At 22.9% G+C, this 17,919-nt stretch overlaps 4 protein-coding genes across 4 annotated transcripts; 1 reads left to right on the top strand and 3 right to left on the bottom strand.

Annotated features, from left to right (window-relative positions):
- Positions 1 to 300: 300 nt before the first annotated feature.
- Positions 301 to 6,018, bottom strand: PBANKA_1317100 (gamma-tubulin complex component, putative; the record flags this gene model as incomplete). Its single annotated transcript, XM_034566758.1, has 1 exon — positions 301 to 6,018. The coding sequence occupies one exon, from the start codon at positions 6,016 to 6,018 to the stop codon at positions 301 to 303; it is 5,718 nt and encodes a 1,905-aa protein (XP_034423323.1).
- A 437-nt stretch (positions 6,019 to 6,455) lies between these two features.
- On the bottom strand, positions 6,456 to 6,686 carry PBANKA_1317000 (Yos1-like protein, putative; the record flags this gene model as incomplete). Its single annotated transcript, XM_034566757.1, has 1 exon — positions 6,456 to 6,686. The coding sequence occupies one exon, from the start codon at positions 6,684 to 6,686 to the stop codon at positions 6,456 to 6,458; it is 231 nt and encodes a 76-aa protein (XP_034423322.1).
- Positions 6,687 to 7,479: 793 nt separating this feature from the next.
- PBANKA_1316900 (conserved Plasmodium protein, unknown function) lies at positions 7,480 to 14,381 on the bottom strand (the record flags this gene model as incomplete). The annotated part of the gene is made up of 18 exons (XM_034566756.1): positions 7,480 to 7,990; positions 8,141 to 8,236; positions 8,365 to 8,621; positions 8,771 to 8,864; positions 8,948 to 9,168; positions 9,290 to 10,378; positions 10,624 to 10,895; positions 11,128 to 11,553; positions 11,660 to 11,843; positions 12,112 to 12,489; positions 12,632 to 12,668; positions 12,793 to 12,829; positions 12,976 to 13,188; positions 13,298 to 13,572; positions 13,729 to 13,801; positions 13,889 to 13,984; positions 14,070 to 14,135; positions 14,333 to 14,381. 18 exons carry the CDS (start codon positions 14,379 to 14,381, stop codon positions 7,480 to 7,482), a joined length of 4,374 nt encoding a protein of 1,457 aa, XP_034423321.1.
- Positions 14,382 to 15,277: 896 nt separating this feature from the next.
- PBANKA_1316800 (dynactin subunit 4, putative) lies at positions 15,278 to 17,359 on the top strand (the record flags this gene model as incomplete). Its single annotated transcript, XM_034566755.1, has 1 exon — positions 15,278 to 17,359. The coding sequence occupies one exon, from the start codon at positions 15,278 to 15,280 to the stop codon at positions 17,357 to 17,359; it is 2,082 nt and encodes a 693-aa protein (XP_034423320.1).
- Positions 17,360 to 17,919: the final 560 nt, after the last annotated feature.

The following is a 17,919-nucleotide window of genomic DNA, read 5'->3' as shown; positions in this document are numbered from 1 at the left end:
TAGTTTCCTTGCAAAATACCACAAAATTGAAGAGGGATAGTAAATTTGTGAAAGTTAAAAAGAACAAAAAAAAATATAAAAAAAACAAAAAAACAAAAAAACAAAAAACAAATAATATAAGAGTAGGCAAATGAAAGGCAATTAAACGACAAGCTTATTCGTAAAGAAATGCATTTAATAAAAAATGTCGAAAAATAAAATCATACATATATATTATTGGAATAATACTCCTTACATATATACGCGTGGAGTTATAATAATGTGTATATGTATATCCCCCCAAATGAGGTTGAGAAAAAATTATGGTAAACAATGTGTAGGGACACTTGAAAATGATCGAAACGATAACATAAATTCGAGTATTGAAATTTTTTTTAAAATATTTTTGTCCATTCTTATTATATGATTAAAAAGTTTGTAATTTTTATTAGGTCCAAAAAAACAATTTTCTTCAATGTTAAAGGAAATAATATTTAATTTCATCATGAATTCAGCATAGTGTATTTCAAAAATGTTTAAAAGTGATTTGATATTGTTTTTTATATAAAATAAGGCTTGCTCTTTTTCTGTGTATTTTAAATTATTCTCATTATTCAAATTATTAACGCCTTTTTCATTATAATTTTCACTTATATTTTTTTTTACTTGATCGATGTCTTCATCTTCATCATTTTCGAATTCGTCATTTTCCTCGTTCATTTCATACTCGAAGTTGTCATCATAAGAATTGTCAAAGTTTATGTCAAAACTAATATTAAAGTACTTGCTTAATTCTGACATGATTTCATATATTTGGGTAGGTATAAATAATATGTTTAAAATGTTATTAGAAAATAGTTCATTTAATAGCGATTTTTTATGTAAATTATTAAAGCCCTTTTCGCCTTTGTATTCATTTTGATTTCCTTCAAAACTTTTATTTTCTATATTTTGCATATTATTAGTACTATTATTTTGTAATAAATGTGTGCTTCTTTCGAAGGCATCTTGTTGATCCTTTGTTTCGGAAAAATTATAAAAGTTTGCTTCAAATTGTTTGTAAATTTCACTATTATTTTTATAATCATTGTTTACGTAATAATTGTACAATTCTTGGTGTTCAGTAGTTATAGGTATTAGCATTGCTTCTAATAAGAAATTTAAATACAATTCATGATTATTTTTTATATGATATAAGGATTTTGAAGCATATAGATTTAATAAAAAATTATTCCATGCAAAGGTTAAAATCCATTGATAATAGGTATATAAAGTATTTAAGAAAAAAAAAATTTTATATTTTAATATGCACAATGCTGTAATAATAATATGAAAATTATGAAATTGCAAAGCTTCTTCAGCTCTTTTTGTCTTTAAATATTTATAAAATATATGAACCAAATTTAATATGTGCAAAGATTTTTTAATTTCTAAAAAAAAAGAAAATATAGCTGAATATTTTTCTAAACAATTAGAGTCAAACAAAAAATTTATAAATGGTCCACCTTTTGTTTCAATCATTAAATTTCTGTTAGTAATAATGTTGATGTTATTATTGTACATTTTGTTTTCTTTCAATCTGAAATATATATTTTTAAGTACATTTGTAATTATCCCTTCTTTATAAAAATTCTTTATTAATTCATTACGTATATATATTTTATCTTCTAAATCATAAGTATCATTTTTTCTATTATTATCAACATTTTTCTGGTCTTTTTCATTATATTCATTTTTGATACCAACAATATTATGTGTATTATTTTTTTGAATTGACTCATTTAGTATACATTCGTTTGTTATTATTTCATTTTTAGAATTTAAATAAAAACTGTTATTCACATTAGATCCAATTCCATCGTTATTAATATTTACCAGTGTATGGCTAGCTAAATCCATTTGTTGAGTTACTGGTTGATTATTATTTTGTTGATATTGTTCGTCATATAACTGATTGCCATTTTTATCATAATTATCACTTTCTCTGCGGTCAATTCTATTAATATTAGTATGATCTCTGAACTGTTTTGTTGGGGCCTCGATTTTGCTAGCACAGTCAAAAAGGTTAGGTATTTTTTTTTTTCCGTGGTCATCACTTTTTTTTTTATTTTTTTGGAAATTAAAAATTGTATTATGATGCAATTTTTTAAAATAATTAATGTAATATGTATTATCCATAGATAATAATATTTTCATATGGAGTAATACAAATTTTTTATGCAAAAAAAATGAGCATGCATAATTAGGGGCTTCTTCATTATCTGCTTTGTCACAATTCATAATAATATTATTAATAACACATTGCCTAAATGTGTGATTCATTTTTCTCTCATCAATAATAGGGCTCGAAGCATCTTTAAAAATAAATTCGAAAAAAGGTGAGATAAAATCATTAATTTCGAGACATACTAAACTGCGCATACAACAAAAATATTCTAAAAGACTAGAATATTTTATTATGCTATGTAAAAATATACGGTTACTTTTTTTATAAAAGCTAAAAAATTGTTCTTGAAAATATTTTTTTATAAATATATCATAGGAAATATTTAATGATATAATATTTTTATTAAAATATGGTAACCCCCTATTTTTATTTTTTCTTATCTTTAAAAATTTAGATAATATATCCAATGAGTTATTTTGTATTTTTTTTATGCTCTCTAAATTGTAGTAATAATCCAGAGTATTTTCGTGTAATTTTTTATGTGAATCTGATTGTTCTCTAAACAAAATAATATCATCTTCATATGTGTCATCTGTAGAAGCTTTGTCTTCATAAAATTTGGAACTATTATAGAAATTTTTCCCATGTAATACATCTGAATAATAATTATTTTTGCCGTATTCTTTTTTATTTTTTTGGTGGAGCACATAATTACCTTCCTCCTTTATGTAATAATCAATATAATCGATAGTATCTTGCTCATTTTTAATTTTCATATATAAATGTATATTATTTCCTAAACTGATTAGGAAAAAAATGAAAGAATTAAAAAACTCGGGGCATAAGACATAATCATTTTGTTTTTTTATAAAAAGCATACTGTGATCATGTTTTTTTACTAATGATTTGTTTTGGGAATAGACAAAAAATTCATTATACTTATCATTTATTTTACCCTTTTTAATCCAATTATTTATATGATTTGAATAATATAAATTTAAATTATTCAGCAAAAACCGGAATATTTTTTCCATTGATTTGTTAACGAAAATTTGATTATTTCTCCAATATAATACAACAATATCATAACAAATACAAAACTTTTTTGCATTATCATATATAGAATTAAAATAAATATAGTCATTTATATTAATACTATATAATAAATAGGATAAAATATAATCCAAAAAACTATATAAATTATTCCATATGTATAAATACTTATTTATTAAATAGCCTAAATGAATTAAACTTAAAGACCGAAAATTTGAAATATCTTCTTTGTCTATTTTATTTGTATATTTTTTTTCTTCATCAATCAAATTTTTTTCACAATTTTCATGGTTTTGGCCCATTTTGTTGTCATTATATGAGCATACATGAATATATTCACGCTTTGGAAAAATGTTTGTATATTTCTTCAACCTTTTTTTTTTTCTTTTCAAATTAACAAAATCTTCCAGTTTTATATAATCCAAAATTTTAATTGTGCTTAATTTTTGAAGAAGATCCAATATTTGGTCATCCTTAATGGGCACAATATTATATTGCCTTAAAACTAGTATAATATGATAATTATATAAGATGCTTATAATGAATCCCCACTCAGTGTAAATTGTTTTTAACGAATCCACAAAACAGTCCATAAAATTTCCCTGATAATATATATTAAGGTTATGCCCTTTTTGGTCATTATTATTACTATTCATACAAAATTGATCTAAGAGGGGGAAAAAATTTCTTTTCCCATCCTTATAACTAAAATTTTCTCTAATGTAAATAATATAATTAAACATGTTACTTAATTTACAAGGCAAAAAGAAAAAAAAATGGCGAAATTTATTTATTAGGAAAAAAAATATGTGAATGTAAAATAATTTGATGTTAATTTTTTTAATATTTTTAATATAGTTTTTAAATGTGGTTCTTCGAATATTGTATAATTTTATCTTCATCATTTCGCTTATAACTGCATAATAAGTAATGGTATCAGAGTTAATTATCTGCTCTGATGTGATATTATTATTTTTTGTATCACTGCTAAGATGATGTTTCCCTTGGCGTGTGGTTCCAAGGTTGCCATTACTTATAATTTTTTTTTTTATTTCTATATAAAACAAAAAATCATCTTTAATCTTATTTCTATCCATTGGTTTATCGAATAAGAAATCCATGAAATTTGTAAAAAAAATGCCTTTAAATTTTATAGGGCAATTAAAAGATAACATTATTAAAATTTCTTTAATTATAAATATTTCACTTACATAAAAAGCATTTTTTTTTTTAACCCTTGGCGTTTTTATCGCAGTTTTCACTCCCTTTATAAGTGTATTTCTATTATTAACATAGTTTTCTCCAATTATAATTTGGTTGCAATGCTTATCTTGAATTCCAGATTCTAATAAGGCGTCTTTGTCGTATATTTTGTATTTAACTATATGATCAGCATTTTTATCGAGAGATAAATTTTCATTAATATTGTGTATTTGATCTATTTTTGTTTGTGCTTGCTTGCTAAGGGCTATATTGCGTATACTATTATGGTCTTCATTTGAAATACTGCTTATTTGCTGTTTAAAATGGGAATCTTCACTCTGTTTCTGTATATCTTCATTGATAAATATATTATGCAGATTATATATATCTGTTTCATATATTAAATTTTGTTCTGTTTCAATATTATTATGTTTTTCTTCATCAAAAAAATTAATATTATTGAAAAAATACTGTTCTTTTGGTTTAGACGTGAACAAATAAAATTTATTTTTATTTTTTATTTTTTTTAAATTTGTAAATATATATTCATCATACGATTCATCTAAATTATTTTGAAAATTTTCATTTTTTTCGTCATAATTTTTTTTACATATATTTTTATTTTTATTATAATTGGGCTCATAATTTCGTAAAGGGGAATCTTCATAGAAACCATCAGAGTAATAATAGTCATCACAGTAGTCATCTTCATCATCAGCCATCTCATGGCTATTACGTCCGAAATGAGCCGAGGCATATCTTAATTTATCCTTGACATTTTCATAATGTGGATATTTATAAGCACACATTGATATTTTTTTAATAACATTTTCATAGACCAATTCATTTTTGCTTTTCATATAATTTCCTATAAAATTGTTGTATTCTGCTTCATTAAAAGTGTTAAAGATATCATCACCATCACTTTGCACATTCGTATTGTTATAATCAGATTCACCATTTTCGTTGTTTAAATAATTATTTAATTTATTTGAATGTTTACAAAATCCTTCTTTATTATCTGCATGATCATCATTTTCACTCGAAGAAAAATTAAATTGGGAAGCATCATCATAGCTATTGTATAATTCATCCAAATATTTTTGATTTTCTTCTATATTAAAGTTATTTATATCATTTAAAGCCTTTTGATCATTAATATTTAAAACCGTTATATCGTTTTCCTCTTTTCTTTTACCGTCGTTACTATTACTAAAATATTTATCATATATCAGGTCAATCTCTTTTAATTTATCATGTTTGGACTTTTCACTAATTAAAAATAATACTTTTAAAATTATATATTTTAATTCATATCTATCTTTGTCATTGTAAATATAAAAGTTATCAGAAAGGAAAGTTTCACATATATGTTTAAATATCCGTTTTTTTTTATATTCTGCATTTATAGTCAACTCGTTAATAAATTCGTTTATATCATTTATTACTTCATTATCATTTACATCTTGAAATGGATATAATGAAATTTCATTTAACGATTTGTTCATTAAATCATTTAAAAACTTTTCGCTCGTATATTTCTCAAATTTACAAAATAAATAACTTAAATATGTTTTTTGTTTTTTTTTAACCTCATTTATGTAGCTAGAAGTCATATTACCAAAATCGATATGTATGCATAAAAGGGGAAGTACTAGGGCCCACCAAAGCGAAACAAATTCGGAAGGTAAATAATACTCTTGTTTCTATATATTCACGCAATTACACTTATGTGTAATATATCTATATAATCTATATTTGCACTTGTTTTTAAAAAGCACATATTTTTCCTCAATAACTATTCTATTGAGAAGACAGTGCCCATTATTTATGATAAGCTCATTGCTATTGAAAAATTGCATATACATACACATATAATATATCTTTAACGTCGAAATAATAAATAAAAAACAATTCTTTAAGAATATATTTAGTATAGTGTGATATATGGCTAAATAACCTGCTTAACTATTAAAATGATGCATATATATATACATACACACATACATATATAGTATGCAAATATATATATGCACGCACTATCATGTTAAAGTTATCCAAATAATATTTCAATAACAATACATAAAAGATTGAGAAAAATCAATGGGATTTTAAAGTATATTCTTATTGTGTAGAACAGCAATTTAATGTTATCAAAAATATCATTACTATTCAAACTGATATCTACCTTTTTATATTTTTTTAATTTCTTTTCGTTTATAATTAAAACACTATTAATCAGCAGTATTACACTTTCGAATAATAAAAAAACATACATACTCATTTTTAAAAATAGTGAAAAACAATAAAAATTAAAATAAAATAATTTACAGGAAATTTCATGTATTTCAAAGGTTATTTTTTTATTTCCATATTTTGTACGGATTTTAAGTATTTTATTTTTACATATTTCTATTAATATTTATTTTCATATTATTTGCTATATTATATTTGCTACTATACGCGTTTATTGTTTACCTTATTAGTTTTCAAACATATATTTTGCAATATTATTTCTTATAAAAATGAGTAAGATAAAGGCGAGTTAATAAAAATTAATATATTTTTATGCATTCTATTAATAAATTTAAACATTTTATTTATTATTATTTTTTTAAATTAAAATTAACGTAAATTTACAAAATGCTACGCATGCTCTCATATAATGTGAAAAGGCATTAAAATTAAAAATAAAATAAGCATAATAAGAGAAATACATAACATGAGATGAAGAACCACGCATACAAAATTGTACACATTACCATCAAATCATAAATATTTAATAAAAGTAAAATTTAAAAATATTTTGATATGCATATTAGCATATAAAAAAAGGGGAACGAAGGAAAACTTCTTAAACATAAAATACCAATTTAATACAAAACACAATAAAAAATTACACAAAAAAAAATTCGGAAAAATTATTTAAAAATGTAAAAAAGGAAAAAAAAGCTTCTATAAATCAAATATTACCTAGATGCCTCCAATATAAACGAAAGCATTATAGAATATGTAATATCATAAATAGGAAATATACACATGTAAACGGCCAGATGATGGAAAAATCCAAATGATATTTACTTTTTAATAAAAGAGTTCTTAATGTTCTTGGTTTTTAAATCACTTAAATGGTAACGATCATTTAATGGGGAATTATGTTTGTTATCATTTATACCATTTTTTTGTTCTTTTTGAAAAAATTCTGTAATTTTTTTTATTTCATTGGGTGTCAGCTCAGTATTACAATCTATATTATTTATTTTTTTGGATAGTTTTGAAAATTTTCTGTTACGTTTATGTGATGATGGTACATCATAAGTATCTTCGAATGAAACAATATTTTTTTTTATTATATGCTTTGCTATAAGTTTAGTTTCTTCTTCAGTTATATAATTGGAAAATATTTTTATTTTTTTAATTTGCTTACATTTAATAATTATTTTATTTAAAAACTTTAGCATTTCCTTTTTATTATTGAATTCATTATATTGCATTGACAAAACATTTAAGTAATCATTTGTATTCACATCTTGAATATTCTTATTTACATTGAATAAAAAAGAGTTTCCCAAATTACAATTATCCAACCTAAAGGGAAAAAAGTAAAATGTTAAAGTAATAAATATATGAGATAGAAAAATAACATGTATAAGATAAAACGGGTAAATATTGTTTAGTTTTGGGCTGCATTTGCTTCTTGGTGTCTTATTTATAGAATTATTATAATTTTTAGCATACATAACAATCTTGGATTTCGTATCATTTAAAATGTAAAAAAATAATTTATATGTCGATGAGTTGGCTCCTATATTCAAGTTATTTAGATTAATTTTACTAAAAAAAAATAAGTATATATATATGAGCATAAATAACTAGTAAACTGTTTAATTTATGTTGGGGTATATTTCGCTATGCATATCACTACACATATGTAAAAATTATATAAAAATCTATTGACTTACAAATAAATTGAAAAATTGGAAATAAATTTAATTAGCTGATCTATTTGTATATCGGAAGTAAATAAATTGTTATTTAAAGAAATATTATAAACATTTATTTTATAAGAATCATTTTTGGCTGTGTTGAAATATAAAATATCATCATTCGTTAAATAACAGCAACTAAGATTTATATTCTTTACGAAATTTTTTTTGCACAAATCCAAAACATAATGAATTTCTTCAGGCGTGACGTTGTAGTGATAAAAATTCAATTCCTTAAAGGGGAGAAAAATGTATTATATTTATTATATAATTAATGCATGTGATATAGTTATAAAAACATGGGTTGGATGAACATATATATATATATATAAATGCGTATTAAAGGAGTTTGAAATATTATTTCGTATTTTTTCGTCATTACATTTTTAATCCTCATGGAAAAATAATTTAAAATATTTTCATTTACGAATTTATTGGCATTAACTTGTTTGTTATAATACATTTCAGCATGAAAGCTGCAGGAACAAAAAAAAATGTTTAAATTTCTATTTTTTTCCAATTTTTTTTACTATTTATAACTTGTCTTTTTTATGATTACCTTTTTTTAATTAAATTGTTAAATAATGTGATGTTATTTTCTCTGAAAAGGTTTAGTTGTATATTTATTTCTTTTTTATCATGTAAAGCTACGATGCTCAAAAACCTTTGATATCGCCTTTTAATAGTTGTGATATTTCTAATTGTGTACAATTTGTCTTCTGGGGCCATAATATATAAATACTTAAGATATAACTCAAAGGTGACATTGGAAACTTTAGACTAAAAAAGGAATAAAAAGGATTTATCAAATATAAAATAATAGAACAAAATGACAAAAGAAACACCAACATAAAATATGTTTACAGAAAACGCACACATATATATATTGAGGATAACTTACGTTTTCTGTCAACTCAGCAGTGCCTCTCAAATTACAAAAAAGGTTATTTTTAACATCATAAATATTATCAAAATGGAAAAGATCTGGTACTTGCTTATTGTATTTGTCCATTTCAATTAATTTCTTTTTTCTTTTAAACGCAAATGATACATCAAAAATATTTTCTTGAACTAGATTTCCACATATATATAATTTTTTAAAATTTTTATTTAATATACATAGCGTTTTAATTAAAGATATTATATCATAATATGTTAAATTATTAAATTCGATATTTATATAATTTATAGGATATATCATGTTTACTTTTCGGTGCTCCAAAGCATTTATTATATTTTTTATATTATCTGATCCAATATTACAATTTATTAAACTTAAAAAGGTTATGTTTGTATTTAGTAATAAACTTGTAATAAAATATTCACCTAGTGGATTTGACAAATCGACAAAATCAATAATTAATTCATTTAATTTTACGTTTTTCTTAAAAATATCTATAACACAATCTATATCTTTTTTTTTACTATGAAATGTTAAATCTAAAAATAACGGGTTTTTGGATAAATTTAATGTACTGTATTGTTTAATATTTAGAAGAGATAAAAATTCACACAAATTTTCAAAATCCATTGATCTATTTGCTATATTTATATTATCAATATTTTTAAAATTTTTTAAATGGAGACATATTATAGAATCTGCAACTTTATCATATTGAACATTTCTTAAATCTAATGTATCAGTTTCATATAAAAAAAATGCAGCTGCATTGTCAATAGTACCAGATGATATATAATTTAAATATTTAATATATTTAGCTAATAATATTCTTTTATTTATATTATTATAAATTATTCTTATCTTATTTTTATCACCAGATAAACCAAAGCTACTGTGATTTTCATTATTGTTACCCATTCCTATAACTAATTCGTCTATATCATCCGTTTTTTTTTCTATAGCTATTTTCCAATTTTCATTTATTTCGAATGAGTACGATAAATCTTCTTCTTTTATAAAATTGCTTCTTTCATAAAATTTTATATTGAATATGAGCATTTCCATGAGCATATGTCTTTTGTTCAATATCTGTGGTTAAAAATAGTAAAAGGTAGTATAAAGAGGAAAAAATGAATGAGCAAAAATATGAAGAGAAAGTTAAAATTAATTTTTTTTCTTTATAATACATAATCGCAATAATTCAATTATGCATATATGAAAATGCATGAAAATAAAAGACTAATAATTTTGTGTTAAAGAGTAAAATAACAAATAAGCAAAGCAATCTCTCAACTTTGATACTAAGTTTTTCATAATGATTTTTCTCTAATTACCTTTCCTTTAGAAATATTATAAAAATCCACAGTATCGTAAATGTACGTAACGTTCATTTTGGGGTCTTTAGGGTAAAATATTTTTTCATAAGAATTGTCATTATAATATGCTTCTCGTATATTTAAATATTCAGAAAATGAAAGTGTTAAAGAGGAATAAGTATATTCTGAACTATTAAGATCTTCGGTATTCTTATCCTGATCATCGAACAATTCTCCTTCTTCTAATTCGCTTAATTCGGATTCTTCTTCACTCTCTGCTTTTAATTCTCCTAAATTAAAAAAAAAATGCAAAAAAAGAAATGTGAATAGATATACGCATGTGGGGTTCTGTTTTTTTAATGAGACATATTGGTTATATATTTGGTATAAGAACAAAAATTAGCGCGTGCAACACAAATTAATGTATATATATGTGATTTTCCTTGTGATATATATGAAATATGGGTGAACAAATAAAAAAAATCAGCTTTATATGTGCAAATTATATTTCTTATTGCATACCTTTCTGTAATTGAGCTAAAAGATTGTAACCAACTTTTGATGAATATTTCATAATTTTTTGAATTTTCTCTTTTTTAGTTTTTTCTTTCTTTATTTTCATAGGCTTTTTAATGTATTTTTTCTTGTTTAATTTTTTACATAAATAAAATTTTAATTTTTTTAAATCTCTTTCATGGTCATTATCACTTTTTTTCAATACTTTGTATTTTTTTTTTAAATTATTTATACTTCTATTGTCTATATCATCAAAAGAGATATAACTATCAGTTTTATAACTTTCTTCTTTTGTATTTTCCATTTCTTGTTCGTAATTATTTTGTTCATCTATAGCACTTTCAGACAGACACAGTAAATTATTTAGCCTCATTTTTCTAAGATTTTCTTCTTCTATAATATCTTCTTTCGCTTTATTATTCATTTTTTTCGCTGTGTAAAAAAATAAAAAGTTAAATAGGTTAAAAAAATATATTTACATAATGAATAACAAAATAATTTGAAAAAATGAAAAATTTATTGACTTATTTAATTTTACTCTTAATGTCGTAAATATTAATTCGTTCTTTCTTGAATTTTTTCATCAAATTATTAGCAATTCGTGTACAATATCCGTGGGAATAATAATTGTCTACATAGTTATACTTTTGTAATAATTCCTTTTCAAATTTGATTTTTTTTTTATTCCATCTTATTTTTTTTATTTTTAAAACGGGTTCCATCTTAAAAAAAAATCAAAATATTTACAATGTGTAATAAATATTTAATATTAAAAAAATATTAGTATCTTAATATATACACCTATTTATTCATAAAAATGCATTGAATTTCACGGGTAATGATATAACGAATAATAACATAATTTAAAGATTGAGAATGTTTGCTATTTTTATTTATTATTTATATTAGAATTGATGGATATTCTTTTATGATCATAGGTATGCATCTATTATAAAATGCTTAGACAGTTGTATATGCAAATTTGCTTACATTGTCACCGAGATAAGTATCATGTTTTTTAACAATTTGTTCTTGAGGCAAAAATATATTCATAGCGAAATTTTCGGGAATAAAGTAAGTAATTTTTTCTATATTTATATTTTCTTCATTATTATAAATTGATTTATTGTTGTCATAACTTTCGTTTTTGAATTCTCTTTTGCTTATTGACCTACATATGAGATTGTTATTATTTTTTTGAGGCTCATATTCATAACTATCTGATGCTGATTCGTGTGAATGATTTATATCATTATTGAAATAATTATAATAATGCAAATAATCGGAAATGATATATCTATTATATTTAGTATTTTTATTTTTAATTACATTGAGGCCCTCATTTTTTCTAACTTCATTCGATTGTTTCTAAATAGAGCAAATTAAAATTAATAAATGTAATGAAACATAAGCAAATATTTTACATCTTAATTGTATTATAATATTATACTATTCTTTAGAATATGTATATTTATTTATTCCACGAATTAAAGTTCTTTAATATGTTTACAAGTTCATGGCTGCCAGATTTAATTTCCTCTTTGGATCTATAAAAATAATAAATCAGATAAAAAAAATAGATATATGTGCATTCTCATGTATTTAAAGATTGTTAAATAAAGAAATATTATTATCTAATAAGAGTCATGATAAAAAATTTTGAAATGTTACTTTGTATTGTCATATGTCTGAGTATCCTCTTCAAATTCTGTTAGCAGTTCGGAGAAGTTCCAAAAAAGGAAAGAAAAAAATCAATTATATTAACGGTGTTTCATATCTATAGTTCATATAATTATTAATGTAAAATAATACATATTATAGAATCAATAATATTTTTGCTTTTTTTGATCCTACTATTATTTAACACATCTAATATTAAGTTATCCATTTTTGTTTTATCACTAATAAAATCATATTTTAAAAGAATTTTTTCATATTTGTCTGGGATAATTGAATCCTTAAGAGTTATATCTTTTAACTTTGTTTCTTTCCGTTTTTCATCCTTTTCCTTTTCTTTTTCAATGAAATACAAATATCTGCTATTGCTGGTCCAGTTTTTCATGCTATCTGAAAATAAATTAAGTTATCAAATTATTTATATGTAATATATGCATATATTTATAAATATTAAAATATTTGTATATGATCTAAATAAATCCTCTTTACACATTTTTACCTTCATATTGCAAAACACCATTGTTATAAACAAAATGCTCAGTAGGTATTCCTGTGTTAGGAATCTTTTCTTCCACCGATTTAGTTATGTAATATTCATTTGTTGCATTTATATATTGGTTATTCGAATAGTTTCCTTCATTATTATAAGTCGAATAATATTTTTTTTCATAATTGTTCATATGGCTTAAGCCTATATCATCTGTAGATATTTTGGCCAAATTATTAACAAAACTTGTATCTATGTATTTGTTTTTTTCATTAAAGTTTCGTTCTCTAAGAAAATTTTTTATTCACAATTTAAAAGGAAAAGTATTTTATCACGTGTATGAACAAACATATATATAGTTGCATGTTAATACGTATCTAGCATTCATTTGTTATTTTTAATAAATTTAGTTTCTCGTCCATTATTAAATTTTTTATTGCAACCTTATGTAAGATGGATTTATGATTGGTATACTTTGTGTTTTATTCGTTACAAATTTTAATTCGTCATCGTTTTCTGTTAATTAAAGGGCGTACATGTAAATGCATAATATTTCATATATTATACTGTTATATATATATGTATATGAGTTTATTTTGTTACCTTTCTCTTCGATGTTATCAATTTTTTGTATATAATTGTTTTCGGCATTGTAAAATTTTGTTACGTTATCATTTGGTATAATAGTGAAGTTTGGGTCTGCAAATTGGTTTTGAAAATATGCATATATATATCCATAGATGCATATATGCATACGCCATGTCATATTTTTAATGTTTATTACCTATGGATACATCTTTCTTCTTATTGAGGCAAATGTCCGTGTTCTCAGTTGCATTTACGAATAGGTCTGCCCATAATGTGAATAAAAAGAGAAAACATATATAACACACGCATGTATTTTATAGTTATATTGGGTTTATATATCTCGAAATGAATATTTAAAATAAAAAAGACGGTATTCTACTTTTACGAATGTGTTGTATAACAATCGTATAATGTGCAAGTTCCTTATTTATGTATATTTTTTATTTATTACGTTCTAACCATTTAACATTTTTAGTTTGGCTTTTGACGTGTTAATATATTTGTTCATTTTTATGTGTATTTATTTTATTTCCTTTACAAAATATTAGCCCTTAAGTAAAAGGAAAATTAAAGGCCAATAAATTTCAATACAAAATGAAATTATAAAGCCGTATACATATTTTAAATTTAATCCAAAAAATGAATTGTGAAAATATTAAGAATACCACTAACAAAATAGAATAAATGTGTATATAAAAATACAAAAAAAAGAAAGCGAAATAAATAAAGCAAAACAATATGAAATCATATTAAGTGAAACAAAGAAAAGACAATTATAATAAAAAAAATGCTAATAAAATATGTGACTATTCAAATTTATTCCTCTCTTAGATTAATTTTTTTTTTTCCAAAAACCAACCAAATTAATAAAATAATGATAGTGATAGTATAATACAAAATCATATTATTTGTAATATAAAATGAAAAAAAAGTGAAATTGCGCAAAAAACATTGTAATTTTCCTTTACACGTTTCTTAAAAATGGGTAATGTGTTAAAAAAATAATAAATAATTATTTGTAAAAAAATATGTGGAAATATAGTTTAAAATTTGGAAGCTTTTGTTTTTGTTATGCATATAATCCTAACTTAAGCACATAAAATATCGTATTTTCCAATTAACAAGACATTTTTGAGCATATACATTAGAATATTTGTAGTTACAAAAAATGTTTATAGTCCGAATTTAATGATTATCAACATGCTATTCTAAATATATATGTAATTTGAATTAGCAAACGATTTAATTATATGTATATATGTATTTAATTTTTTCTTGTTTTGCTTTTCCTATTTTTGTTTATGGTGAAAGCTTTCATTAGCTTTATCTATCATTTTAGTTTATTTTATTTGTATATATATTAATAATTATTTCCCCTTCTGTTGCGATTTCTTCCCAATTATAATGAAAAACAGGGTCTATTTATTTTTAGACGATAAACTATTTAAATTAAAAGAGTTATATTTTTGTGTGATTTGCTCGAAAATAAAAAATGAATATAATATAAGGAAAGAAGTGGAATACTATGTTTGCAATGGATGCACACAAATATATACAAAAAATGAGGCGATAGTTTATTCTTATAAGTGTGTGCGATGTTTTAAATGCCCATTCTGTTTTAGCTGCTTAACAATTTCTCAAAGTAAATTTGATCGTCCTATCTCGAGTTTTTGTACACTTGGCAGCAAAACAACAAATAAGGAAAAAAGTAGTGAAGCAAAAAGCGACACACATATATATAATAATGAAATAAGTAATGGAATAAATGATAAGTATATTGAAAAACATATAAATAATTCAACTAGAGATGAAGATATAAATTTTATTAAAAATTCAAATGGTATAAAAAGTTTGCATTTACCTCAGGATAGGATGCCCAGAAGTATGGATAAAATAAGTGAAAAACTCATTTGTGAAAAAGGTCATACATCAGATGACGAAAATGCAGAAAAAAATAAGAATATTTTAACCATGACAAACAAAATGGATAGTAAAAATTATGATATTTTAAAAAATGGAGAATTTTTATTTTATTTTAAATGCCCCTACTGTTTATGGGCATCAATTAATACAGTATTTAATAAAAAACTCGATGAATTAATCGGCGACATGATATTACTAGAAAATAATTGCATTTTTAGATGTTTTTTTAAAAGCGTTTTAAATGAATTAATAAAACGTAATGAAAAATTAAAAGAAAAAAAAAATATAAAAAGAGGACACCTGAATACACATATATATATAGTAGACAATATTCATGATAATGAAAATTGCTACATTAAATCGCATGAGCTAGATAATGACAATGATATTAATGAAATTGGTGGACGAAGAAAAAACAACAAAGAAAAAAAAAATTCTTCCTTAATATATAAATCACAAATAACAATAAACAAAATGAGCTTGAAAGATATATTAAGTGGTGAACATATTAAAAATCCTGAAAACTTCCTCGGGATTTTTGAGTTAGAAAATGAAAATTTGAAATATCTAGACCCTGTTATATTTCCAAACGAAAAGGTCTTGTTTGATACCAAAGAGAAAATAACTAAAACGGAAAAAGAATCAGTTCGTATATGCACCGGAATAGAGAAGAATATTGTAAATGATGAAATAGAAGTAAAAATTGCAGAAGTTGACAAAGACGATTTAAGTGATCAAATAAGCAATTCTAAAAATAAAGGAATGAACAATATAGTTATTGTTGACTCAAAAAAATATCTATCAATAGAGCATACATTTAATTACCCATATAATTTTTATAAAGATATTAATGAATTAAAGCCATTAAGGGCAAATTTATTAAGTAAGACATCAAAAAGATGCGCTGGTTGTAAGCAATATTTATTAAAACTTCATAATTCAAATTTAACTTCAGGTGTTAGGTTAAATAATTGTGCAATATATTTTTTGCCTAGGATTTATATAAATGATTTTAAAATTATAAAAAAAAAAAATGGAATTTTAAATTTTATTTTAATAAATCCTTTAGATGCTGAAATGAATATAAAGATAGTACCCGATATAGACCACAATTTTTCTAAGCATTTGAATACAAACAAAATCACGATAAATTGTAAATCAAAAGCTAGTTCGTTTGAGTTTGTAATGGATGCTTATGATGAAATTATAGATGAGCTATTAAATGAACAATCAAGTAGTATTAAAGAAGTATTAAAAAGCAAACATATTGTTATTAAAAAACAAAATAATATGGCCTTAATAATTATTAGTTTTATATATACTGGGAAGGATGATTTGACTATATCTACAGAGCCCTCAAATAAATCTGAGGATATACCTGATTATTTGGGTAAAGAAACTATTAATACCAGTGATAATAAAGATAAATTAAATTTGCCATTAAATCTAGAATGCTCATTTTTTGATAAATCGAAAAAAGCACACAAAGTAAAATTGAATCTTATATTCACAAATAATATTATCACTAATACATTTCGTCATTATTCTCTTAATGATGCATAATTTGTTCTAGTTGATGATTTGGAGTTTTCGCAGTTTTTTCTGATATCTGCATTTTGTAGTACATCCTATGTGGTATATACTGCAAAATGGATGTTCATGAATATGTATAATATTTATCTATTTATAGTATATTAAATTTCCCAATTTGCAACTTTTCTTTTCGTTTATATTTCCTCTCTAGGAACGTAGTTTTGATGAGAATGTAATTTCGCATCATAAATATATATGTGAATATTATTTATTTTAATTAATTCAATTTTGTTTTCCAAGCTTCATTTTTCTTAATTCAATTATTTTTCCAATTTTTTTTACGCCATGTGTTGCATTACGTACGATAAAGCATTGAATAATTAATTTGATTTTTTTAATTACAAAAAAGAAACAATTCAAAAAAAATATATATTAATTAAAAAATAAATATTAAGTCTGGTAATAACAACTTTTATTACCTTTAAATCTGCATCAATATTAAGAGCAATCACTGCCAATTTACGAATGTAATGCATACATAATCCATATGCGTCGTGAACAATATATGAATCATCAAAGAAGATCAAAAT

The sequence above is a fragment of the Plasmodium berghei genome, assembly GCF_900002375.2.
Source record: "Plasmodium berghei ANKA genome assembly, chromosome: 13".
Classification (NCBI taxonomy): domain Eukaryota; phylum Apicomplexa; class Aconoidasida; order Haemosporida; family Plasmodiidae; genus Plasmodium; species Plasmodium berghei.
This window is presented reverse-complemented; position numbering and strand designations above follow the sequence as displayed.